This window comes from Neovison vison, chromosome 1 (genome assembly GCF_020171115.1).
Source record: "Neovison vison isolate M4711 chromosome 1, ASM_NN_V1, whole genome shotgun sequence".
NCBI lineage: Eukaryota > Metazoa > Chordata > Mammalia > Carnivora > Mustelidae > Neogale > Neogale vison.
Genome location: NC_058091.1, coordinates 285,908,797 through 285,936,094, shown reverse-complemented (window position 1 = coordinate 285,936,094; position 27,298 = coordinate 285,908,797). Strand labels below are relative to the sequence as shown.

Below are 27,298 nucleotides of genomic sequence, written 5' to 3'. Positions count from 1 at the left end.
TTGAGCTTTTATCCTAGGGGAGAGTAATTAAAAGTGTCCTTGTGCTAAAGATGTCTGATCGTGGGCCTGCCCACCTCATGCAGAAGTTCTCCCAAGACTGGCCTACACCAGGCTGCATCAGTCCACACAGTTGTGTCTTGGTGAGGGCAAACATGGCTGAGTCAAGAACAATTAGACGCAAAGGGTAGAAGGTGTGAACCAAGAGTTCATTAATAAATGATTTTTATACTAGATGTCAGTAGTGGCTGTTCTGATACAGGTCTTATCCACTGGACTCCTGTTAAACTCTCAGGAAGGGAATATGTGTAGGTCAGGGAGAGGAGAATAAGGCATGAAAAGATATCAGACAATGGTTTACTCATGGTCTCATTTCCCAGATTTCCATTTTTTTCTTCTTTATGACAACCCAAAATGCACTAATATTGGCTCACCTTGGACTGATTATATTTTATACATCAGCTCAAAGTAGGGGTCAACGGTAAGAATAAATTAATGCTAACGCATGAGATTCTGCCATTCCAGTTTATTGAAATGAGTAAATTTATAGCTTTATTTGCATACAGAAAAGTGCACAGGAAAATAAGTATGTACAAAGCAGTGTGTGGCTGATCATCCTTTTCAAAATCTGTCTACTTTAAAAAAAATTCAACTACCTAGATATAATTGTCTCCAGTCGAGCACATTCAGGTATTGGGACATATAAAATACTATTTTAGGACTGTGTTTATAATGACTGAGTAGGAAGCCAGATAGAAAATTATGCCATTCATGATCAGCTATTACCATTAAACATAAAACCACAGGACTTTAGCTTGGACTACTTGGGGCTAATCAATAAACATTCATGAGGCCACCATTCTGTTTAGATCCTAAGCAGTCATCCTCCTCTTCTACCTAAAGGTAACATTGTATGGTTGATTAACACCCATGAGAACCTGAGCATTAAGGATCAAGAGAAACATTTAAAAACCCAACATAAATATAACAAAATGAAACTCATTTTGGCAAGAACAAATCCTTCAGAACTGTGCTAACAATATGACAGGAAATGAACTGGGAGAGTTTCCAAGGTTATAAGAGAAAAATACTGCAGACGTTAGATTTTCAATGATAATACCAAATACTTGTTCTACAGCTTCTCACTCTACCCCTCCATTCATCATTTATCTTCCTACTAACTAGGAGATTGTGGCTTCAAGCGAGTTTTCCAGTTACTTGATAAAGGTCTAGCATGACCCCATATAAGCACCCAATATATTTGGCACAATTACATCGAAGCTTCTGATGTGTTGGCTCTCCAGAATACAGTCCTTCATTGCCCAGTTGAGTTCGGTTTTTTTTTTTTTTTTCCATTTTCTTCAACCTGAACTACTCTTCTGGAACTTCAGATCAAGAGGATGGCCTCCTATTCCATAGAAAGGATAAAGGTTGTGTCCATTTGCAAATCTAGTTATGGGATTTAGTGATTACTGAGAAGGCAGAGACATTTCAGATCCATTTTAGATTTTTCCCCCCCCATAAAACTGTTGCTTGTGGAAGGGAAGTAATGTTATACGAACCTGGGAATAAAACTGACTGAAAAAAGAATCAGAAGGAAGAGGAGAGGAGAGACAAATAATACTTTTCCCTCATTTGCACTATCAAGCAAGAGACTGGGGGGGGGAGAACAATCTTGTCCTTGAAAGAAAATAATCTTCAGATAGAGAAGTTATATTTTTAAAAAGGTTCTTAAGTGTGTCAGATTCCCAAGTGTCTAAGGAGAAGGTGGACTTGGTTCAATTTTACTTTAAAAATTCTTTATAAATGTTGATATGAAGCAAGATTTAAAAAGGCATTTTGTTATACTATAACCTTTAGGATTTATGCTGTGAAACAGAACCCCCAAACAACTTTGAACAGTAAGGATTTTAAAATTTATTCAAAACAGTGTCATCTGAGGAGTTGTGGTGGCTGCATCTCCCAACCAGAGGGTACACAGTACAGTGTTCTAGAAGGTTCTAGAAACACACTAGGCAATGGTTCAAGTAGGGTAACTACTTCATTTACATTTAAGCTAGAGAATTTAGATTCTCAATTTATTTAAAGCCATGGATTCAGTTTAGCTTTAATCTAAACAGAAAAGTGAAAGGCATTTTGCAAGTGGAAGAGGCAGCAAGCAACAAGGCAACAGATAATATGTCAAAGCTGAAACGAGAGAGCAGAGGTCGTCTGGCTATTAGCTTTGTCCTGGACTACTAAGGCCAACCTTTTTGTTCCTCTGGATAGTCAGCATATCAAGTTCCTAGAGAAGTGCAGAGAAGAAAAAACCCATGGTTAAAATTTTTGGGTTAAATATCAATGTACTAAATATCAAGTCATCATTTAAAACTCAATAATAGTATCTCCTAGGGCTGATGTGAGAGGCTTAAATAAGAAAATAAATGCAGAGCCTGAAATAAAGTGATTCACACAAATGTTCAATAATATTAGTTATTTTCTTCCATGATCATGCTCCGCCACCCCCAACCCCAATCTATAAGTTAAGCAAGTTCACCAAGTTCACTTAGGTCCTTCATGACCTAAGAAAGAAAGGGCCTCCAAGGAGACCTCTTGTCAATGCAATTTCGTACAAAAAATCCTCCTAGACTCCGGATGCATTTTATTCCTTTCCATTTGTTCATGTTTGCCTCCCTTGGAGACGAGGGTGAGAATGAACCTCTGTTAAGACTTCTAGCCCTTCATTATATTACACTGTTCTATCAGCATTAGAAACCACCAGGCTGCTTGTAACCTGGACCTTTTCCTCAGCACCAGAGAGGGACTTCTCAGGGCTGGAGTGGGGCCCCAGAACTTGCTTTTTCCATAATTTCAGCCTGTTCTCTGAAGCAGACTTTCTGGAAAAGCACTTTAAGAAACACTGTAATTCTAGAAGTCAAGTAAGGGAAAACAATCCAAATTGCAAATAAAGCCAATCTTACTGTTCATGTCAGATTTGAGGTATTTCTCTATTTAAAATAATTAAATTCTAGGTGGGTCAGCACAGAGTTGGTAGGAGTCCCACCTGGAAGGGGCAAGACTGAAAATAACAGGTTTGGTTCCTTTTGTTCTTTTTCTTGTTCTCCCCCCACCAGCTATGCCCTTCCTCCTCTAAAACGCAGCCAAGCCTCCCTTCCTCCACGAACTTCAATCTTCTGAAATCAGACAGAGTTGCTTCCACTCACTGTTGATAAAGAAAGGGTCACCTGAGACCTCCCAGGGTCTCAGTCTGAGGCAGTTACACCTAATAACTCACCTGGGGTAAAATCTACTAGTAAGATGAACCTGCAAACTCATCTGCTCACACACTGCTTTTGAAGGAGGTAAGGGCAGCTGTCACCACTTCTGGATTGAACGCCCTCAGACTATTTTAGACTAACTGTGAGACTCCTCACAGAGAAATAAATTTATCTGGGAGGTGGCCTCTGTTCAGCTGACCTGTCCTTAGCTACAAATGGTCTTTGGATTTCGAAACTTCTCTAGATAACCAAGTAGTTACAGGATGTTCTGCAGTCGCTTCAGTATGAAGGTAAAACAAAAAACAACTAGAAAGCTATTATGTGTTATATAAGTTTATTGTTATGCAAAAATGTTATTCTGAAGTATCAAAAACATAGGATATGATAGAAATCCATATCCCCATGTGTATATTACTGTTTTGTAACATGTAAAAGAATTCTATTCTTAAATGCTCAGCTTAGTCATTACTGAGTTAGTTAAGCACAGATTTCCATGTTTATTAGTTCTAAGTTACAGAGATTTAACCTTGTAACAATTAATTAAAATTTCACCCTCACCCCGTCCCATGCTTTCTTACCAAACCTGAGCTTCATAGGATCTTCTACTTACAGAAGTTAGGCGAAAGGATTTCCAAAAGGATCCCTATATACATCAGAAGATGTGGGTTGAGAAGCCATCTATGAAGATAAAACCATCCAGTCAATACGTTTAATTACACTTACAGGGAAAAAAAAAAACCCTATAATTTAGACTTCTCAAAGGTCACAGACAAATCAGATATCATGTGGGTCTACAATGATTTGTGTCTGCCTGCTTATAATTTGTGATGTGTATTTATTATTTACATCAAAATCGGGGTTTATAGGTTTGCCTTTCCAAAATGAAAGGTACTGTTTTTATGAGCTAAAGGACTGAAGGCAGGAAGTCAGGAAACTAATTCCTTGAAAGATTTTTAAAGATAATATTATTTTGGCTCAATTTTCTCTCAAAATGATTTTGGGAGCCAGGCAAAGTGAGATTTGTCCTTGAGACTTTTTCTCTATGATATTCATTTCTCAAGCTCAGGATAGTCGTCCCTACCAAAATAGTCTCTCCCCAGCCTGAGTTGATGTTTTCACTGTGATGGTTCTCAATGATAAATCTAATTTAAACATCCTTTAGCACCAGAGAGTTATTATACAAACAAGATTAATTCACGACAAAGTAGCTCTATGTGGCATGCACTTGGGAGCAACAGCTTCTAGTAGTTGATACTTACAGAAGCTTGTGATGAACCGAAAGAACCTTTAGAGAAAGGGTTCTCAAATGCGTTGTCAGCAGATTTGGTAACTGGCAGGGAACCTTGTCTGGGAGCTGGCTTTGGTGGTTCTAGAAGGCAAAAAACACCAAGAAGTCAGTAGACAAATTTTTTCCCAGATAATAAGCAAAAGTCCCTTTCCCATGTCCCACGCTCCCCCGTCCCGTCCCCTCCCTTCCCCCACACCAGTCAAGGTTATCTCATAAATTAAGTTCCATACTTTGGAATTTACATCATGGCACAAAAATCACCACAAAATACTAGGATTCCTGGTGATTATTACAGGTAAATTCATCCGAAGAGGAGGCTGTGCGTATATAACTGAAGTGGAAGACACTCAGAATTCCCTCACTAAGGCGGCGGGGAGTGTGGCCGAAGCTCTGTTACAGAGCCTTCCTAGTGCCACAACCCACTGAATTTCAAGAGCTCTTGGCAGCCCTTCTAGGACTTGCCACAGGAGGGCAGTATTGCGCCAGCCCTTAGAAATATCTATGGTAAATTATTTGCTCCATAAGGTAACCCGTCAAGTTGTCTCCCTAACCACAGATTACCAAAGAGAGCAAGAGTTAGGCTACTGGTGGCTGGGAAAGGGTTCTTCTAAAGACTCTGTGGGCCCGTATGACGGGGGAAATACTTGTTGGTAGGGTAGACAGAGAAGTGGGTAGCTTACCATTGATCTTTTTCAACAGCTGATTAGCATCAAAGTCATCGTGGTCCGCATTCTCCTGAGGAATGCCAACTTTGCTGTTGAAATAATTGGAGAAGGCACTCGAAGTCCCAGAGGAAGTCTGCTCTCCCTTCCTTGCAGGCACAGCAGGTGGCTGCCGCAGTTGGAAGTCCTTAAACATTTCTTTCACTTCTTTGACTTCTTTATCCCCAAGTGGGTCCAAGGCAGTGAAGGCATCACTGGAGATGTCCTTTGGAGGGCCAGTTCTGGGAGGTGGTTGCGGAGGAGCAACCAGAAGAGAGGAGAGCATAGAAGGGGACTGGGTAGACACAGCAGAAGCTGGAAAAATATTGCTCTGGAAAGGGTTCCCCAAAGAGCCTGTTGAGGACCAAGTATTGGGTACCACAGATGCTGATGGGCCCCAAACAACAGGGGCTGGAGGCGAAGCTGAGGCTGCAAAGGATGAAGGCTGGTTCCAACCTGGAATAGCTGGGCTTGTGGTAAAAACTACTGGCTGACTGAATCCTGAAGGCTGACCACTCAGCATGGCTCCTGGGACCACTGAAGTAGACTGATTGAAGACTAAAGATGCTGGGTTCCACGGTCCTGCCTGAGGGGGGCTAACTGGTATACCACCTGAAGGAAGCAGAGGAAAGGACTTATCAGGACACAAACTTGAAGAGGATTTTTGAGTTTCAGGAAACACAGCTCTGGGGAGGGGGTGAGGTGGGGCATTTACCAAGCATCTACATGGCCAACACCTTCCTTAAGCCTTAAGGCTGGCATGGAGAAAAGGCCCAGAGAGATTAAATCAGTCTAAAGATTAACTAGCTAATACAGAATAGCTGGCATTCAAAGGTTGGTTGCCTTTTGAAGCCCTTTCTTTCTACCACAGATTTTAAACTTTTCTCATTAGAAGGGTAATACACTCCATTAGGACCTGGTCATGAAAACATTTATGACACTGATACATTTCAAACAACTACGACAGAGCCTGTTGATAGCATGCATGCATCTGTTGAAGGAATACATTTACATAAACAAACCCTACTGATTACGAAGCAGTTAATTAAAATAATCCATTGGGTACTCTGAGTCATTGATTCGATCTTTTCATTTGGCAGCTGGCTCCTGTCTGGAGTCTCATGGAAATCAGCTATCACGCATGTATATTAGGCCTCAGCATGCTTGCATCCTGAAGAAATCATTTCAGTTTCCTTGCTTTTAAATGCTGCCAAGGTTGACACAGCTATATAAAAGGGCGATAAAGTTTGGTTGATGCCAAGATAGCTTTAGACTTTTATACATGTACATGGAGGAAAAGCTGGTTTTCCTGGGAGAGCTGTTTCAAGGAAAAGTCCTTCCTGCCGTGTGTCACTCACTAAGCTTTGCCAGAAGTCAGAACACAATACTTCAAAGAGGAAGGGAGGGAGAGAAGACAACATAGAGCAAAAAACAAAAACACAAAACACAAAAACCCCAAAACTTCGTGAGGTAGCTAATTGCCTGTGTCTAGACACCTAATCTTTGTGGGGGAATGGCTCCATCTCCTGTGTCTTCACCATATTGATTAAAGAGTTGATGAAGTAACTAAAATGCAGGTCTCTCCAATATTCTCCCCCTCTTCTTGAGAAGCTCATTCCCTATATCTTATTCTCCAATGTAGGGCATTTTTCTCTCCTGCTTCTTCCCAAGTATATGAATGACCCGTCAGACGGCCACCAACCTAAATTCAGCCTCATATCTACTCATGAATGATGCCCCCCTCTCAAAATCTGCTTGCTTTGAGCTGTAGAGTAAGAGCATTCTTTAGTTATGAACGTTTTCTAACTGAACTAAGAAAAGACCTCCAAATGTCTCCCTTGCGTTAGGAATGTTTTTGTTTCTAGACTGAGAGATATTTTGAAAGTGATGTTCAGAGGCTAATGTAGCAAGATATTCTATCTTAAATTTTATGAGTATTGGATATGGATGTTACTTGACTTAACTGTATCATCATGAAGGCTCACCGTCTGGCCACGGAGATGTATGGTGTGCTCAGAGACAGTGGTGGGTTTCAGAAAAGGTCATCTTATGAACTTAACATGCCTTGTTTTTGAGGTTAGGGAACTGGGTACAAGAATATTAATTCTTAAAATGGGGGAAGCTCAGTCTGTGACAATAGACACTAAAACTCAGGCATAGGAGTTCCAAATCCAATGCCCTATTCTCCTGTTCTGCCTCCTTAGCATAAAGGGATAGGACTATGGAAAGTAATCCAAATACTTATTTCATAGTTACAGAAATTAGACTTGATTTACACTAAAGAGCATACATATTCTTTTCATAAATAATCAAGGGAAGAGTTCTCTCACATTCTATACTATGGGGTTCTAAAAGTGGGTTGTGTTTGAGCAAAGTGATTGCTACCACTTTAAAACAAATTTATTTAAATTTTGTTAACCAAAGCCAGAGTCACTCACTGATACTTTTACGCCAACTGGATGTGCAAATGGGGTAGAATTTTATCATTTTTCATGTTGCCTTCCCTTAGGAAAATGTACGGCTTTACTCAGAGATGGTATTAGAGGGAGTGGTAGTAGTTAAAGAGAAAAATATTTTATCTGCCAGGAATTAAAGGCTTTCTCAGTACATGCTTACGCCAGCCTTCAATTCCCATCTGATGGATTTCATGCATTGTGTTTCCAAGATATTTTAGGCTCTGCTGGAGAACGTAGCGGCAAGGGGTAGGGAAAAAGAAAAGTGTAGGTGTAAGAAGTTAATTTTATTACCTTCTGATGCTAAATTAAAACACAGGGTAGCTAGTCAAAGCTGAAGGCTTAGCTTTCTACAACACCCTCTCTCTACCCCCAGTTCTCCAGAAGAGACAGTCTCCCAGCTGGGTCTAGCGGAAGCCAGAACTACAACCTTCCATGGCTTGGCTGAGGATCCCTGCTAGTGGACAGGGGCTATACTGTAGAGCTCAGTTTGAGTCCCATGTCCAAACTTGGAAGGATCATCAGTATTCTGCAGTTGTATACCCCAAGGCCTCAACAGGGGCACCTAGCCAAAAAGCTTCACTTCGTCTGAATAAATTAACAGTTATAGGGTCCAGCTGTATTTTCAAGCTGACTTGTTAAATATTGGCTGTAAAAATTCTTTGGGGCATTGATATTAGACTGTCAAGCTCTGAGATGTGATGTAGTTGCCGCGAGTGCATGGAAGCTCTCGACCCTTCTGCAAGGAAAAGGCACTCACCAGCTCCACTTGGGGGGGCAGGAAAGGGAACGATGCATAAAAGGGAAAGTCCGTAAGAGACATGAAGTATTGGGGGAGAGTCTTGAGGGTGTAAATGCAAGAAGAGACCCAGAACAAGTTGACTTCCCATACCCTCACTGATTTTAGCCACTCAACAATTGGGTAAAAACCCCCCTCTTGCCGCCATACTCCAGGTAGGATTATACAGATTTAATGTGAAAAAAATGAAAATATTTTCCTTTGTAGGAAAGCAGCAGGGAAAACAAAAAAACAGAGTCCTGATGAGTGACTCCACAGGAGGCAGAGAAAAAACCAAGAGCCCTGGTGAAATTTTACAAAATGGGGGAAGAGAGTTCCTCTTCATCCTTAGTTCCCCCAACCCCCTCCCAAGACAGAGTCTGTTGGGAGCTTGTAGAGGTGCCAAGAAGCAGAAAAATAAAGAGAATCCCCAGCAGGATAGCAAAGCCTGTTGTCGGGGTTTCTGAAGACTGTACCATGGAGGCAGAAAGGAACTGGAGGCCGTGGGCAAACAACGGCAGGGCTAGTCCTCAGCCAAGTGGCTTCCCCCAGTGTCCCGCCACAGAGTGGCTTAGTGGCTCACATGAGTGCCACACATTTGGGAATGAGTACTGGCACACAGCCTGGGCATCTGGTAAAATCCTATCTTTTCCCTTATCTCTGTGTTCTTTTCAGTGTCAGGTTTCTAGCATCTGTCTTCTAATTCTATTAAGACACTCCGATAGCCAAAATATTGGCAAGGAGCAGCTGAGGCTTAAGTATTCAGAGACCAATCAGCATATATGCCTGTCTCACACCCATCGTATGCCCAGCAGAGCCGGGCTAAGAACCCAAGGCTTGCAGTGTATGACTTACACTTGCTTCGGACTTAACTTACATCCCTCTCAGGCGTAAGACAGGATACCCTATCCAGGAGGCAATATCAGTTCACTGGGAGATCGGGCTTTGATCTAGTAATGGGAAATTGTGTAGCAGACATGCATGTCACCAGTTTTTCCAATATGGACGATAGACAAGAGTCTCTCAGCTCTATCTCCTTTCTCCAATGAAGCTGGTCTGAACATCAGAATCCCTTACAGTTGTCTTCCGTAAGCCACTGCCAGTTGGCTCGGGTGAGTGCAGTATTGAAAATGGTTTTCTCTCCATGTGCCCACCTCAGGAGCCAAATTTCAGTTGCAAGTCAAGGGTACCAAATGAGGGTGGGGTCTACGGAAGTAAAAGTGGGATGATCAGATCTTCTGTCCCTGGAGCCTCTATGGCTATGAAGTGCCTTCCTCCTGCACATGATAATCTTAGGAGTGAAAGCAACAGAGGCAAGTCTTACTCCATCTCTCAGCACCTACCTAGACCTGCAAGGGGTCCCGCCGGGGCAGAAGCATTTGTTTTGAAGAGATCCAGAGGGTTGGTCTGTAGGGTTGCAGACTGTCCTGTAGGTGAGGTCTGGCCTGGAGCTTCTGAGACAGGAGGGGTGAAGATGTCTGATGCAAGCAAGTCTTTTGCTGGAGACTGACAGGGCAGAGAGAGAGACACAAGAGTTATTCAGTAATTATGAAAAACAGCTTTATTCTGTCTCCTATTCTGTACCTCAGATTTGGGAACCACACATGGGAAAACTTATTCCTCTTACTGGTAAACTACTACAAAAAGCCAAAACTCCCCTCCCCCACCTCTCACCCCCCACAACTCCCCCTGAACGATAGATCCCTGCAATGGACAGAATATTTGGTCTTGGTAACTGAGGTAAAGAGGACTTTCAAGGTGAAGCCTATTTTACTCATTTACACATTTATATCTGTCTAGTCTACTTATCCTCTAAAAGCTTGAAGCTGGGAAAGAAAGGAGAACTATAAATAAAGAAGTAACCTACATATTTTTGATTATTCTACTAGGGTTTAAATCGGTTTATGTAAAGGTGACACTATAGTCTAATTATGAGGCCAGCCTGCATATTCTAATGAGGTTTTTACAGATATATTCACAGAAACCACATTTTAAATTGCTTTTCAATGAAGTGGTACTAGTAAATATTTAAGTGTCCTTTAAAGCAATGGATCATTCAGTCAGCATTGAAAAGAAGAGGCACACTCAAGAATTTTCCACCACCACCTTGGACATTAATGCAGCAGGAGGGGTGTGTGGGGCGTGTGTTAGTGTGGGGAAGGTACACAAGGCATCACAAAGAACCCTTGCCCTCCCCTTCCAGAATATGATGATCGAACTTACCAGAGGTACAGAAGCATAGCAGCATTAAAAATGGAAAAACTTGTGTTTAGTTAATAACAAGTGACAAGACATGCAAACGGAAAGCAGGGTGTGAAAACACTGCCAAGTGAGAAGCTTAGCAAAGGCGGCAATCAGAGGAAGGTATTCCTGGAGAAAGATGTGCCTTATCCCACCTTCTATTTCACAGCCACACAGGCAACTACAAGAGCAGCAGGAAAGAGAGCTTGCGTCACACCACCCTTTGGTACCGAGCATGCATTCTGCCAATGGATATGTGGAGAAGACAATTCACCTTAGCAGTCCTTCTGCCTCTTCCTGGTTTGGTACTTTGTGGAGGTGGGATAATGGCTATGGAGTCATGTGGTGAGGACTGGACAGAGCTTTCCAAGTCCTGCTTTACGCCATTCAGTACAGACAGTCCTTTGGGAGGGCTTCCCACAAAAGGGTTCGGGGAGGATTTGATATGGAAGCCGTTCTGTTCTCTTTCAGATACCCCATTTTGAGTTCTCACTGTTGGCTGTGTTTGCGTACTTGAAAAGGGCCATGGGCCTGCCTGAGCTTCCTGTTTGCCAGTCCGGTTAGAGATTTGGTCAAACTGTTGACCAAAGTAATCAACATCCCCATTCAGGGGCCCGTTACTCAGGGGAGTAGACAAGTTACTCAAATTCTCTTTCTTCTGATCTGAAGATTTGAGAGAATCAAACGAAGAGGGTGCCGATTGGTCTGGCTGTGCAAAAGGATCGTCACGGAAAGGATCAGGATTAGGGGTGGGAAAGAAGTTGAGATTGGCAGAAAAGGCATTTTCAGGCAGGAAAGATGCCTGAGGCTTTGGTCGAGGAAGAGAGCAGGAGGTAATGCCATTTGTTAAGAATGGATTTTCTCTTAAAGAATTCTGATTGGTGTCGATTTCAGAGTTTAGATCCACTAACAGGATATCTTTGCTTTCCTATCACATTTGGGAAGAAAAAAAAAAGAGAGAAAAGAAAGTGTTAGTCCATGTTGTGACTTCACATGAGAAAGCTACACAAGACCATCAGGATCATCAAAATTCCCGTTCGAGTTTGATCTTGACAGACCGGTTAACCATGACCTCCTCCCATCCCCTCCCTGAGTGCATTTCTTTACTAGCAGTGGAATAGGTCCTCCCTGTCCCTCCCCGCCTTGTTGCCCCTTCATTTAGGTCTCCACTTTGTTGGCCTTTCGTTAAAATGAAACTCTAGTCATGCGTCTGCTCACCCTTGCAGACTGTGTTCATGACCCTCGTTGATCCCATTCCTGTCTTTGCGAGTCTTAAAGGGAATCAACTGTCAGTCACTTTAAGCAATTATCTAAGCATATTGAGCCTGAATGTAAGAGAAGACGTCAGAGGCGTAACCCAGCCTACCACCCGAGGCATAGTCCCATCTATTATACTGTCAGAGTCATGTAACAGCATCTCTCTAAATGGGCAAATTCTCTGGCCAATATTTTATAGTGCTGGTTGTGACAAAGTCTAACGTCAAATATATTTCCCTATAATTGGTCTTTCCTTTATGGGGAAAAACCAGATTTTTCCCACCATTCATATGGTTTGTCACGTATGCCCCTTTAAATATTTAAGGATCATTTTGAAGGTGCTAGTGAAGTTGGATCTCTCATTCCCATCATCCTAATCTCCTCTGGACACATCCTTTCGTCTGTGTCTTTCTAGAAAGAAGAAAGTGACACTCAAAATGCTGATATATTCTAACATATCATATTAACCTCTCATATTTGTGCATTTTTTTCATAATACAGCTTAGAGTCGCTAGTGTTATGACAGTAATCTCAACTATTTGGTGGATAAATTCAATAAATCTTTAATTTATGTACAATGTAATCTTTAATTCACGTATAAAGTAGAGATGTGGCTTTAGAGTTAATTTGAAAAACATACCAAATATTTAACTCTACAAGATCTCGTCCCTTCCTATCTTACTTTCATTCTCCATTGTTAGATAGGATATCCCTCTCAACCAAAAATCAGCAAATTTGAAAAATCTGACATATCTTTATTCAGGTCAGTGACATAACAAGTTTGGGCTCACCCTGGGTTAGGGCTGTCAAACTGACATAGCTTTCTTCTGACTGACTTTGATCCATTAACTTGTCATCTATGCTAGCCATGGAAGAATATAGTCAAAGATGCCTACCTGAGATGGAAGTTAGAGGTCTAGCATTACCCCAAGCAGCTTACTAAATATTTTTGATCATTGGGACAAAAACAACCTCAAGGGAATATGAAATTCTCAAACTACTGAGTAAAAAGGGGGCCCAAATAGGCCTCCTTGGCTTTAAAAGAACAATTTTTTTTTTTTTGGAAGGTCTTAAATCAGGCCTAATTGGTATTCTATCTTTGGTTTCCTTTACTGTTAGATATAAAAACACAATTCTTAAAAGCCAGTTTTTCTCTTTATAACCAGAAGAACTTGTCAGAAGAAAGAGTTTATAATTAAAAACAATTTTTTTTAATCAAAGAAATGGATTGGAAGATCTCTTAATGAAGGGCTCTTTAGCAATCAAAGGATAGGACAAAACGTATTACAAAAGCTTGTGATTTCAGTATTTATTCATTTATGATGAGCCACCTCTGGGTTAGAACAGTTGGGTGTTCACAGCTGGTAGAGTTCTCCTTTTCAAATACTTCAGAAGAAGTTCTTAGGACACCAAACAGGAGCCACAATGTTAGACTTCTGAATAGTCAGCCTATAAGTAAAATGTATAAGGCTCTCCTCAGGTTGAGTTTGTTGTTGATCCAGGATGAAGAGTCTAGTTCATAGACTACAATGGGATGACATGAGACTCCTCATCTGCTCCCTAGGTCAGAACTTCATTAATTCTTGGTTGGATTGTCAAACGCTGCATCTGCTTGGCCACCATCTGGGCTACCAGAGATAAGCACTGATAACATGAAGGGGAAATGCAGTCCTGGCTCGTAAGGAGCTCCAGGAAGAGGGGGAAGCGGGCAGCCACAGAGGGGTCTGCATGAAGGTGAGCTCTTATATGCTGAGTTCCACAGCTGAGCTTTCTCCACGAAGCTGGTCTCTCGAAACCATTCCAGCCCGCTGAATCCCTGGACTTCCCTACTCAAAGCTCTCAGTGGCTTCCTGTGTCCTCTATGTTAAAATAAGCCTCATTAGCCAGCCTTTCAAAGTGACCTACAATAGGACCCAGTTTATTTTTAGCCTGACTGCTCTCTATGTTCCTACACACTTCAAAGACCCAACTCAAGTTCAGATTCTTTACAAAGCCTTTTCCTATTGATCTTTCTACTTCAGCATCCCCTGTGCCCACCCGTGGCCTCTCATGTCTGTATGACACTGTGCTTTGTGCCCTGATCCCATGCCTGTACCAGACTCAACCTCCTTCATACCTTATGTTCTTCTCATAGCAACTGTACTTTCAAATTATCATTTTAAAAGTCTGAGAACGTGTCTTTTTGGTTTTTTTCTTTCTTTCTTTTTCTTTCGAGTGGCAGTATGGAAGAATATTCTTCAGTTATTTTCCAGTAAAAATTGTGTTCTAAAGGATACCACTTAGTTTGTAACATGAGTTTTATTTGAAACACATAAAATCATTCTGTATGAATGCTGGGGAAGGGCCAGATGGTTCAGGGAACCAGTAATAAAGTCCAGGTAATGTAGATTTCTTCCTCTCTTCACCTCTTCCACAGCCACTGTTCTAAGATTGTGAATATTTTTAAACATTCTGGTTTTATCAAGTAGAGAGAAATCTGTTTTGTGACCTAAGAATATGGAGTCAGTATGCAAAAACACGTGGGCAAAACCCAACCAGCACATAATCAGTGCCTTTAGCATTCTCTTACTTATCAGATACCATCTACGTTGATGGTATTTATTACTTTAATTTATTGTTAGTTTAAGACTCACTTTTATTTCTATAAACCCAACATTTTTAGAAAGCATTAAGTCTAATATAACTAAGACTCAGGATTACTCATATTGTTTTCATTTCCTCCTTCAGAACTTTCTAGAAGTCTACAGAAGCAGGTTAAATAGTCAGTGCTTCCTTGCCTATCCCCATGGAATTCTATTTCATAGTTTGAGTGCTTTGATCTCTTTCAATTTCGATGTTTGAATGTGAGTTACACTTGGAAAGTAGATCATTCAGATATCAATTCACTTTGGGAAGGGGGCTACTGCGGAGGAGGGTTAGTCTAGGAAGCACAAGGACCTCAGGGCTAGGACAAACATTTCAGGGTCATCCAATCTTGTCTCTCAAAAAGTGTATTCTTAGGATGGTAACACACAGTATGAAGAATAAAAGTCTTCACAGACAAATGAATCCAGACTCACTGCTGAAAAGGACATTAAGCTGGCTTCTTAATGTAGGCTTTTTAGGGCCTCTGAAATGCCGTTCTGCATTGTGAATCACATAGGGTTGGGGACAGAGAAGAGAGTATGCAACCCCTGCCCCTTCCAATCCCACGGGCCTGAGCATTATGGGAAAGCTCATGGACTGCCATTCTCTCCACTACTCTGGCAAGTGAGACTTACCCTGTCCTTTACCTGCTGCCACTTTGATTGCTACGACCATCTTAGTCATGTAGACTTGCTTGATAATTCCCTGATATAAGAGACTCCTAGACAGTCCCCTCATTAATCTAGACTGATGCTCTTTTTGTCTCTTATTGCTTTTCTCATCTTTTATGGTCAAGTTCAGAAATCCATTTGCTCTGGGGTATTAAATGAACCTCTAAACTAGACAAATACCATGTAATTAACATCAACGAATAGGCTTTGTGATAAGTTTTAATGCTAGTCTCACTGCTTGATGGTATTCTCCATGATGTCATTGACTTTGTACCTGTCCCTCACTTCTGTGTCCTGCCCATGGCAGGTACTCAAGAAACTGTCAAAAAAAAAAAAATAGTTAAAAGAAGTCAGTCAAAAGTACATGGGTAGCTTAACTTGAGGCCTGTTTTGGAAGCTCTGAGACTTGTGCTTAAGCTCTGAGTTTGGACCTCTTTCTCGGGTGAATGAGTTTTTTTTTTCGGAATCATCATTTCCTTACCTATAAAGGAAGATACTGCTCCGTTTTTACAGAGCTGTTACGGGTCAATCAATATTTAGAAGATTTGATACACTATCAGGTCCTTCAAAGAATGACCCATTTTTTCAAACAAGGACAGTCCTTGTGGTTAAACATAACTGAGCATCTTATTTAAGTCTTACTTCACACCAAGCTTATGTTGTTAAGTCACAATAGAAAGAAGAGAAAAATACTGAAGAGGCCGGATGGTTTTACAATTAATCATCTAGCAAACACTTCCTTTGAGTGGAACTTATGCCAAGGATTATTATTCAGGTCCCTCTCTGATCCTAAGTAATACCTAGAAGGACTGCACTGCCTGTCCTATGGCTCAGATCTATCCTCCAACCAAAAATAATATAACTGAATTAGTGCTGATAGGTTCTCATGGTAACTTAAGATGCAAATTTGTTCTAGGACCCAGTTATACTTTATGTGGAAAAATCAGCGGGTACCTTCCAAATGTCAATGAGATGCTCAAGATTTCTGGCTAATTGCCAATTTGAGTTATAGATGTCATTTTCATCACATTGCAAATTTAAAAACAGGCACTTACTGTTGGACTATTTAGGTCAGGAGGTGTAGACATGTCCCCAAACAAATCCATCTGGTCAACACCCTTAAAAAAGTATTTGGATTAGATTCAGATGTGTCTACTAAAAAATATTACTTTGTATATTGTTGTAATTGTTTCCCAAACTATGGTTTAGGAAAATCGTTGTCACAATTTGATTTTTCATTTAACTAATACAGATTTACTATTAGGCTACTTAGGCCAGGAAGTGTAGACATGTTCCCAAACAAATCCATCTAGTCCACATTCTTAAAAAAACCTTGTGGATAAGATTCAGATGTTTTTACTAAAAAGATTGCTTTCTATCTTGACATTAATGTTATATTAATATTTAGGGCAACAGGTGTCATAATTGGACTTCCATATAGATTCAGTGCAGATTTGGTACATCTATAGGAAGTAAACCCATGTTCAGTTAAATAAGAATCATAAAAAAATCACATACATACCAATTTCAGTTTGTTAGCTTGATCATCAAGGGTCAATAGGGTCTCATTCCCATTCTGAAAAGATGGCAAATATTTGAGAGTTTAGTTGGTGAGTTTTCTTATAGAATGTAATTTCCTGCTGTACTGGCTTGCTAAACAGTTATGATTTTGGCACTGATAATTCAACTCTACATCTTCTATGGCCAAAGGGATCATGAACACAGAGTCATAAGCTAGGAGGGAAGCATGCCTGGGCACGGGGCAAAAAGGACTTCTACATGTCATGTGTGCAATTCATAAGAAGTAAAGATGCAGTTTTACCTCTACTGCTTTGTTGGCTTCTTCCATCTTAAAAAAAACAAAAAAGAGAGAGAGAGAGACAAATTCAGAGATCTTAGTAGCTACGGTTAAAGGGAGTTAAATACCTACATATCTATATAGCTCTATATATACCTATGGGTTCATGAGCAAAAGGCAAGGGTCTTGCATATTATTTCTGCCCTACATTCCCTTGCCCTTTTCATATCAATACTGGATTTGAATACAGTTTCTGAGCTTAAACTTGTTCATCCTGTGTAGACTCTGGAACCAATGTGAAGTTTGTGGGGAGAGAAAACAAGAGTCAGGGACTGAAAATCAGACATATCTAACTGTTACATCCATCCGTTGCTCTACCAGGAAAAACAGATGATATATTTCTAAACTTTCTATACTTGAAAGAGTCACAAAGAAGCCAACTCTCCAGATGGGCCATATGCTTACATAATGTTCAGACATGGTCCTGAATATAATCTTAAGTTTAATAGGGTCAATATTGGGTGGTACTTGCCTTTTTCTTTTCTTCTTCCTTTTTCTTTACATTATAGATAACTTGAAAGAGGTCTTTAAGATCAATGACTAATGGCTCAGCCTGAAGTAAGAAAAAGCATCTTCATGAGTACTTCAATATTACTATTTCCGCCTCTTTGTCCCCCGTCAGTTCTGACTAGTACTGTTCTCCTCCTTTCTCTTAAAGCTCTTTACCATCCCTCCCTGGTTTATGGAGAATCACTGCCCCCTATCCCCACTGCCAGATGCATAAAGGGCAGCAGATTAAATAAGTATTTAATAAAACAAGAAGGACCATGATAATTTTCCAAGTCCCTTCAGGATTTAGGGAAATAATTCATTATTGTTTTAAAATAAACATTGACCTAAGTCCCCTTCCAGGTATACCTCAAGGCTTGAAGCTTACCTGCTGTCCTGTTTTTATGGCAAAAAACTGATGCTGGCCTTCTCCTCCACACACATAGCCAAATGCCCGGTTGTCTGTCACATCACGGGCAATGAAAGAAATCTTATTTACTGGATGTTCATGCTCTATAACCTGAAAAAAAGACATGAAAAATGATTTACTGATAAAACTAGAATCTATATGGTGGCACAAAGCACCAGCTACCTACGCATATATGAGAAAGCCAAAACATTTGAAGGAAGAAATTATTGCCTCTGGTTTAGAGCTACATTTATCCTTGCTAGTAAGGGCTCCAAAAGCAATAAAGAGTAGAAAACGGAAGTGGGGAAAACACTTTTTAGGATATTGATACTTGCTTGTCTTCATCCCAAAGATGTGATACCACACAGTAAGAAAGGATTAAGAATCAGGAGACTGAGATTTCTAAAGCAAACACGGGATATTTCACTGCTAAACCGTCCAAGTGGGTTGACTTTCCCAACTAAAAGTCAAACTCATGTGAATAGCATAACTAAACTAGAACAGTGTGCGCAGCGATCCTTCGACAATGGCTCTGAGTGGCCAGAAAACCATCCTAAGTACTACCAGAAAAATTATCTGCAGAACATTCTGGAAGTTACCAATGCCGGCATCCAGTATTTCCCATGTTCACATCACTATCAAGGAGTTACATGGAGCAAGGGGTTTATGGGTTTCGCAGCACCTTCTCCTCTATTCTGCCCCCCCCCCGCTTTCTTTTGAACCTTTCAAGCACATAGCAGGGCTTAACACTTCAAGGGATATTTTTAGGTGTCTTGATTTTTGCTTCCAAATGCCAAATGCCACTGGAAAGTTATATTGGTTATCTTCGAAGATTTGGGGAACAAGAGAATGGTTGAAGGAAACTTGCCACCATTCTCTGATGGGCTGGGGAAAAGACTTGAGAGACAACAGAGACTGGAAACAGCAGTGTCTGAGGACCAGCAGGATGAGTGAGCAGGTGCCAGGGTTCCAGAGCTCTCTATGTGACCAGAGGATTTTACACAATAGATAATGGCCATCTCAAGGAAAGCATGGGTAATAATGGGAGGTCTTCCCACAGTACCTTGAGACAACAGAGTACTTGACAGTAATGAAAATGAGCTACAAACAACATTTTAAGTAAATGAATCCTACGATGTTGAGTAGAGGAAATAAAATCCCAGAGAACCTGAAGTATGATGATTGTCTTTTGATAAGGTTACAAAAATAAACAAAATAAGTAAGACTTGCTTTTCATTTTGTAACAGTAACCACAAAAAATGAGCAAGGTTATACCTGTAGGGCGGAGAGGAAGGGGAAAAAAGAGTAGACAGAAAAGCTAGATGTGTCACAGGTAATATTCTAGCTTCAGGTTAGCCAGTAAGTTTGCACGTAGTTAATATATTAAAATGAGATCCAGGCATAGATCTATGACAGCATCGGAAACCAGGGGTTAGAGTTAATGTAGTTCTGTGTACCTGGGGTCCAAAAAGATACTGAAGTGAAATTTATAGCACATCTGTGTTTATAGACTGGAGGTTCACATCCATTTCAGAAAATGAATTTCAAAATAGAGTATCTTGGCTCCTCACCTCCTACCCTATCTGATTTCTGCCTGTTACTTCTGGACAAGTAATGTATACTCTTTTTTTCCTACAGACTTTTGAAAAGGAAAACAGGGAGCTGAGACTTACATCAAATTGTTTGTTAGACTCAGGTGGTCAGAAAGGTGTCAGTGAAAGTGAATTCTTACCCCAGTTTTCTCATCAATTATTTTTATCCCAGAAAGGGAAATGTTGACCCAGATCCTTTGTTTGTGTTGTCCCTGAGACCGGCCAGCTGCTGCCATTCCCTGATGAGATTGGGAAAACAAGAAAAATCCAGTTAAAACTACCCGGTGATGCTTTTAATACTAAAACATTTAAAAGACGGCTTTATTTTCAGCTTGGTTTACCCTCTACAAAAGGATTAGGCACCTTTCATGATAGACGGCAGGATGAAATAGAAGACATCAAGCCAGGGCATCCCGAGTTAGCTAGGTGAACTTGGACACGTCACTGTAATTGTGCTGGCCTCAGAATAGTGGTTGGTTAAGACGAGAAGATGGGATCAGATCTTCAAATATGTTCCTTCTAGGTCTGGTCTTATTTAACAATATTTATTTATTTATTTATTTATTTAGTCTCACACAGTGATAGCACTAGAATTTAAAAATTAAAAACAAAACAAAACAAAACAAAAAACCCAAAGGGCTAACTTGGAAGAGCTACAGGTCCCAGAGAGAGACCTGAATTTCACCTGAATACTTCCAGGATCTAAAAATCGATGCGCCCAAAGGAAAAGACATCTTCGCTCCTGCACCTACATGAGTGAGTCTGGTCTCCAGAACAGCATTCTCAACGTGCGAACAAACTCAAGACCGACTCCTCAGAAAATGAAGCGTCGCTGGATCAATTATGTGATTAGAAATGTTTTTTTTTTTTCTTTCAAATAACTGAGCTATAGGTTTACACAATCTTCTAACATAATTCCCGTTGTTGGGTATTTGCTTGAGATAGAGACGACCCTTCTTCCTACCTTTAGTTTCATCATAGAATCTTGGCTCATTTTATCCCCTCTTGCGTCGGGCACATCATCAATGCCAATTAGTTTGGCTTTGTATTTTACACCATCACCTTTGAATCTGGCCAAAAGATACTCATCTGTCTTTTCAGAGCCTGAGGCAAAAAAAAGAAATATAGGATAAAATTTATAAATGCCTTTAAATATCATCCCCAGGTATGACCAAATATGTTCCAGAATCTCCAAAGATGAGTAGCACACATATTGGTTACATTACGGTTGCTCAAATATGAAATATTCTATCTTTATTCTTACTTCCTCTGAGTGACGTTGTATTCTGTAATACTGTATATGGTGTTGGGGTGGAGAGAAAGTGAACTCTTAAAAATGCAAAATGGGGGCACCTGGGTGGCTCAATGGGTTAAAGCCTCAGGCTTTCACTCAGGTCAAGATCCCAGGAGTCCTGGGATGGAGCCCTGCATCAGGCTCTCTGCTTCCCCTCCTCTCTCTCCACTTACCTCTTTGCCTGCTTGTGATCTCTGTCTGTCAAATAAATAAATAAAATATTTTTTTTAAAAGTGCAAAATGGACTGATTATGGGAAATGTATGGGACTGTGTGAGGTAGATTCGGGGATATTCTTCATAATTAAAAAAATATTTTTAAGAGAAAGTAAGGAAGATAACGCTTTTTCTAATGAAAGAAAAATAAGCTACTGTACTATTTACTAACACTTTGAGTCGCCAATAAGGTAGAAGAAAATTATGAATAAATTTATTTGAAAGTCATTAAGACACATATCTCATCTTCAGAATTTCTTTTGCTTTTCTTAAAAAGACTGCAATCATCTCATTCCATAGCTAAAGTAGAAGCTAAAGTAAAAGGCGGGCAAGCCACGGCATATTCTCAAACTATGAATGATTAAGGACTCTGGCACTTTCTAGTGGTACCTCAGGTCAAGAGAACAAGGTCTAATAAAATAGAAAAGATCTCAGTTTTTGAAAAACAGTTACTTCAGTAAAGCAAAGTGGTAAATAGATTACCGAAAGATAAATCTCTAATAAAGGAGAGTGGTGTTTATCAACCAAACAAGCTATGATGAACGCTTCCCAGCAGGCTCCAGTGGGTGAAATCAGAGACATGTCCTGTTATGAGTGGGGCAAAGTAATCTCTGCCAAAGTCCAACTTTCCTGTTCAGAACTTGAGAGTAGGCTGAGACTGAAGGGAGCCAAGGACCAGCTCTTACTTCGTTCACCTCAAACCTCACATTTCTTCAGAGGTAAGCAACATTCACTCCCCTCAGTGGCCTCAGGAAGATATCTCCATACCTTTCTTTTTTTCCTTCTTTGATGGTGCTTTTGGTGCAGCCTGTTGGTCAGGCTGACCGTTAGTTGTGCTCGTCTCTACTTCGTTAGACATGGCGAGAAGGCAGACAGCGAACTCCAGCACCAGTGGACACGGAGTGACACCAGGAGATCCGGAAGTCTCAAATGAACATAACCCACTACAGACACCTGTGGGCAGGGTTTAGAGGCATCATGAGATCATAACACGGCAAATCCAGGCGGTCTGCTACTAGGCTGGCAACTCGTGATTTGAAAGTATATTTCTTCAGACCCATTTTGTTCTCTCTCCCGTATTAGACTGAACTCTGAAGAGGAGAGGGTAGGACTGTTTCCTTTGTAATTTTCAAAATGGAAATAGGGTGTTTACTAGGCTTTTCTTTAAGAATGGATGTCTGATAACATTTAATGATTACCCACCTAAATAGTTTGTATTGAAATTTTGGCATTAAAAAACTAGTATTAGTATTAGACATAGCGATCAAAACATGTCACACATACAAAAATAAGATTTCAGAGCAAAATATAAATATACTGGATGCGGAATCTGAGAAGACGGCAATTGGCATCTGAAGTCAGACATTGTAAATTCTGCTTTAAAAGCTCATTTAGTTGTAAAGGCAGGGTCAAGAATAAAGTTAAAAATTTTATTCCTGTTGATAAATATATATTTTTTACATGCTGTGATTCTGCATATGATTTCCCAGGCTATCTAAGCACTATCCTTTAAAGGACAACCATTTTTGACATTAACACTTACACGTATCAAGGGAAGAGTGAATTTATGGGATGTCTGTTGTGCAATTCATTGAGTGGCCATACTTTTATGCTATTATTTAGCATAAAATAATTATTATCCTCAAAGATAATAATTGATGATATTATTATCCTCAAGGCAATTGTGGCATGTGTTCTCATAAGACTCCCTTATGTATAATGGCAGGTAAAAGAGAAAAACTTAGAGTCATTGTAAGCACACAGACGTGAACTAATATTTCAAAAGATTCTTTCACCTCCCAGGAGTCAAAGTTTCTACACAGTTTCTGAGAGAGCATTAACTTTCATGTAGAAGACAGGATAGCAGCCATTCATAGTTTTTTAAACCTGTTAAGACCACCCATGGACTGGTATATCCCACCCACCCCCAAATCTCTCTTTATTCTGTTTCTAAAGCATCCATTTATTTGAACTTTTTATTTTTTTTTAAGAATAAAAAAAATTTTTTATTTTTATTTATTTATTTGAGGGAAGGCAGGGGAGAGAGAGAGAGAGAGAGAGAGCACATGCACATATTGGGGGATAGAGGGAGAGGGAAAAGCAGACTCCCACCTGACAGAGAGCCAGATGCGGGGCTCTATCCCAAGACCCTGAGATCACGACCTGAACTACAGGCAGACGTTTAACTAACTGAGCCACCCAATTAGGTGCCCTAATTTGAGCTTTTTAAATTCAAGGACCATGTCCATCACATGGAAATGTATGTTATTATCTAGATATGTAAAGGGTAAAAAGTAAGTCTCACATTTTTTTGCTTCTCGGTCAGCTGAAATTGCACTTCCCTGGTTCCTAAATGTCAACATATTTTCCTCAAGGTGCATACTTCGTCTCTCCCCCCATGAGTCTTTAAATGGTCTTTATAGTCTTAATAGTCTTGAAAAAAACACACACATATATAGAAATCTATATATGATTAATGTTTTAATTGAATTATTTAATTTGGAGATTTAGTAGCTAATTGTGTTCAAAGATACCTGACTGGTAGGCGGCCAGGGAGCCAGTCTCCTTACAGGTATAAGTCTTACGTAGCAGAGGACTCAAAGCCTTATTTAGTCAAGATTTAGTTGGGGGCCAGATACTAGTAGCCTATTATGAGTATTAACTCAAAAAATCCAGAGTGACCCCACGAGTATTATGATATAATATTATTTCACTGTTCCGAGAGAAAGCCAAGGCACAGGGATTTTAAATGATACAGCTGTTAAGTGGTAAAACCTGGGTCTATCTAACCCAGGCTGTTTGGCCCCAAGCCAGAGTTCCTCACATGTTACACTGATGGTTCTTCTCTGAGAAACCTCATACTGCTACAAAGATGCTTTATTACATTCATGTAATGGCCCTTAAAAAGATATGTCCAAAACTACAACCCTCAAACTTTTGAATGTAGCCTTATTTGGGAAAAAGGCTCTTAAGCTGGGATCATCTTGGATTTGGGGGGCCCTAAATCCTATAACAGGTATCCTTATAAAAGAAAGGCAAAGGGAGATTTGAGACAAAGAGCCCCACAAAGGAGAAGGTAATGTGAATAAGAGATGAAGACTGGATTGGCATATCTATGAACCAGGATTGCAAATGTCCTCCAGAAACTGGGAGAGAAGCACAGATCAGGTTCTCCCTCAGAGCCTCCAGAAGGAACAAACCCTACTGATATCTTGATTTTGGATTTCTCACCTCAAGACTGAGAGAGAATAGGTTTCTGTGGTTTCAAGTTGATTAGTTTTTATGGCTGCCCTAGGATACTAACACAACACCTCTATTTTGTATGACTTGATTGATTTCAGTGGTTCCCAAGATCTGTTTTCTGGTGACATGATAAATCTCCAAGTCGTATCCGCACTTTTCCAATTTCAGTAAGCTAATAATTATTTTCTTAATTTCAGAGAATGTATTCAATTTCTAGAGGATATTTGCCTATGCTAACAACATCAGGAGGTGAGACCAAGCTCTGACCTAGGGAGATGCAAGGACATGTACTCTCTTGTGTCCTCATCTTTTCCCCATTGGGCCCTCTCCTTTATAAGTTGCTCAGATCTCATCTCAGAAATAAGGAGAACACTTCCCTATAACTCTCTAATCATCATTTCATGATCCTTTCATGATTAAACATTTAAATTTGATAGTCTCCTACCCTTTACTTTTTCATATTCCCTTCCTCTCAAAGGACTTGTTCATTTCAACTCTACTCTCAGAAATTCAACGACGCTGCTGATGAGTCTCCCGACCAAATCCAATTGTTTTACTGTTCAGCCTTTTGGAAGTATTTGACTGCATGCACCAGACACCTATCCCCTTCTGTGAGCCTTTTCCCTCCCTACATTTTGCTCTCATAACAACCTTGATGCTCCTGTCCATGGCTTATATTTTCTGTGTTGGAATGATCTGGAATCCTTTTTTATTTTTTAAATGATAAAGTTCTTCTAAATTTTAGAATAACATTGACACTTTCTTGCTTGGTCTTGTGGTGGCTCCCTTTGCATTTAGGACAAAAATTTAGATTGTTTTGTTTTGTTTTGTCTGTAAGATGCTTAAATATTCTGCCCCTTCTTATCTTCAACATCCTTTTCTTTCACTTTTGTATAGCAGCCCAAAGTTTCTCATTTCTTTCAGAGCATTTTTGTTTGAATCTTTACCTTTTCAAATATGCCCACATATTTGAAAGGTCCCCTACATGAGCTCATCCCACTTATCTATTTGCCCCTGAAGAGAGTAGGTAAGACCTCTCCTTGAAGCCTATCCCTCCTCCCCTCTAGTTCAGCTTTAAAATAATCCAGGTAGAAGAGTTTACTGACATCTCTGGAGCCTACTGTTGTACTTTTCTGCAGGATGTTATTTCTGACAAGAAAATGTTTAGGCCATTAAATTTGGCAAACTGTATTCTAAATTGAGAATATTTTAAAGGGATTTGAGAAGTGCCACAAAACATTTTGAGGGGTTTGGGAGTGGGAATGGTGTTATGTAAGTCATTAAAGTGATACAAGACACAGCAACCTCACAGCTCAAGACCAAGTCCCAAATCTAGTGTCGGCCGACTGGACCAAGATGGAAGGGTTCTGAAGCAAATGGTGCTACCTCAGTTTTATAGAAAAAAATTCTCTTTTCAGACACCTAAGTACAACTTTTCACACCACTAGAATCATTTTAAAAGGTATTTGGTATCCTTTAGTTATGTCCTTCTACCATTTAGGAATGAGCAGTTTTAGGGCAAGGAAGAAAAAAATAATAGAAAGAAAATGTTTCTTTAGTATAAATTCCCTGAAGAAAAGGTATATGTATATCAGGTTGCAATAACCAAAGGTAGGTCCGTACTACAGGCCAGGCCATTTAAAATATATCCATGTTCCCTGAAATGATCAGAGTAGACTCTGCCCCAAGGCCATAAGACTCAGAGAGAAGCACCTTTATAAAGAAATGTTGAAGAGGTTTTTTGAATGATTTCACTAAAAGCATCCTTCCAGTATCCCATATACCAGACTGGTAAACATTTACCTTTCTCCCAAGGTTAAAAGAGCAAATGCCCCAGTACAGACTTTCCAAATGTCCAAGCTACCATCTGACATACAAAAGATGGAGGAAGTCCTGCTTCTAGACTCAGGTCCCTCTATAGAGAATAATCAACTTAAACATGTAAAAACTCAAATGCATAATTCTTCTAACAATGTTAAAGAATTGTCCATTGTTCTCATAAAACTTTCAGAAGGTTTTATAATGAATTGTTTTTGGAAACGGTTTCGGCCTGGAAAAGGGATCTGGGGACCAAAAGGTTCCCTATTATTTTCTTTGATTACTTTCCCAAATTAGGGGCATTGTTTTAAAAAAAATTATCTAGATTGCATTAATCTTTGTGTTCTGTTTCAAAGCTCCAGTGAGGTAAAAGATTTTCATAAAGGGGAATAAGTGGGCGTAGGACATCCAGAAAGCCTACAGCCTTCTTATTCCTTGGGTTTAGTTACAGAAAAACTCTTCTGACCAAGAAGCACAAAGTTAATCAGGAAACACATGCAATGAGGTGTTATCTCAAAGCAGGGATTACAAATTCAAGTTCAAAAACATATACAAAGGGTCACATAAACAGCTCCCCATCTAAACGTAGCTGGTTCTTGTTCCTGGGGGTGGGCTGTTTCCTTTGATAGAAACTCAAGGAGAGGAATAAGAAGGCACAGCTGGAAAGAGAGGAGGATCTAAAGCTATTGTAGATTCTTGACTCCTTCTTAAGGCAACTTCTTAAGACTCCATCTTAGGACAGCAAGTTGTGAAAGAAACTTTGCTAGGTCAAGAAAACTACCTCCCATTTGAGCAAAGATACATAACTTGGATTCTGGACTGAACAGATACCTCCCTGAAAGAATGTGGGCACTTCCCCTTTCCATGGCACAAGAATCAGATGACTAAAAGGGATTCTGGAGCTTGCAACATCTTTTTTCAGTTTCTGAGAAGGTTCTGAGAAATGTATACCAGAAGACAGCTTGAGTCATCTTATGACAAGTATATCCCTTGCACAAGAAAAAAAAAAAATCAGCTAGTTTGTTTAGCCCTTAAAGTGATTCATGCAAGATGTCTAGTATTTAGAACCTGGAATAGACCCAGTCCAGGGACTAATTCATGCAGGGAGAAGCT

General features: G+C 40.1%; 1 protein-coding gene across 6 annotated transcripts in view; it reads right to left on the bottom strand.

Annotated features, from left to right (window-relative positions):
* Window positions 1-508: 508 nt before the first annotated feature.
* The window catches only part of DAB2 (DAB adaptor protein 2), a 162,152-nt gene continuing 135,362 nt past the window's right edge, over window positions 509-27,298 (bottom strand). For 3 of the 6 annotated variants that reach the window (XM_044232504.1, XM_044232503.1, XM_044232506.1), the window contains exons 2-15: window positions 21,893-22,078; window positions 20,581-20,720; window positions 19,757-19,855; window positions 18,004-18,135; window positions 17,599-17,679; window positions 17,091-17,117; window positions 16,791-16,844; window positions 16,324-16,386; window positions 10,990-11,643; window positions 9,818-9,980; window positions 5,223-5,855; window positions 4,514-4,623; window positions 3,865-3,932; window positions 509-2,281 (exon numbers count right to left, since the gene is read on the bottom strand). In XM_044232504.1, the coding sequence (XP_044088439.1) occupies window positions 3,870-3,932; window positions 4,514-4,623; window positions 5,223-5,855; window positions 9,818-9,980; window positions 10,990-11,643; window positions 16,324-16,386; window positions 16,791-16,844; window positions 17,091-17,117; window positions 17,599-17,679; window positions 18,004-18,135; window positions 19,757-19,855; window positions 20,581-20,720; window positions 21,893-21,983 (2,310 nt within the window). In that variant the 5' untranslated portion in view covers window positions 21,984-22,078 and the 3' untranslated portion in view covers window positions 509-2,281; window positions 3,865-3,869. The remainder of the gene's footprint in view (window positions 2,282-3,864; window positions 3,933-4,513; window positions 4,624-5,222; window positions 5,856-9,817; window positions 9,981-10,989; window positions 11,644-16,323; window positions 16,387-16,790; window positions 16,845-17,090; window positions 17,118-17,598; window positions 17,680-18,003; window positions 18,136-19,756; window positions 19,856-20,580; window positions 20,721-21,892; window positions 22,079-27,298) is intronic. The other 3 variants (XM_044232505.1, XM_044232507.1, XM_044232508.1) reach the window with 3 other exon arrangements.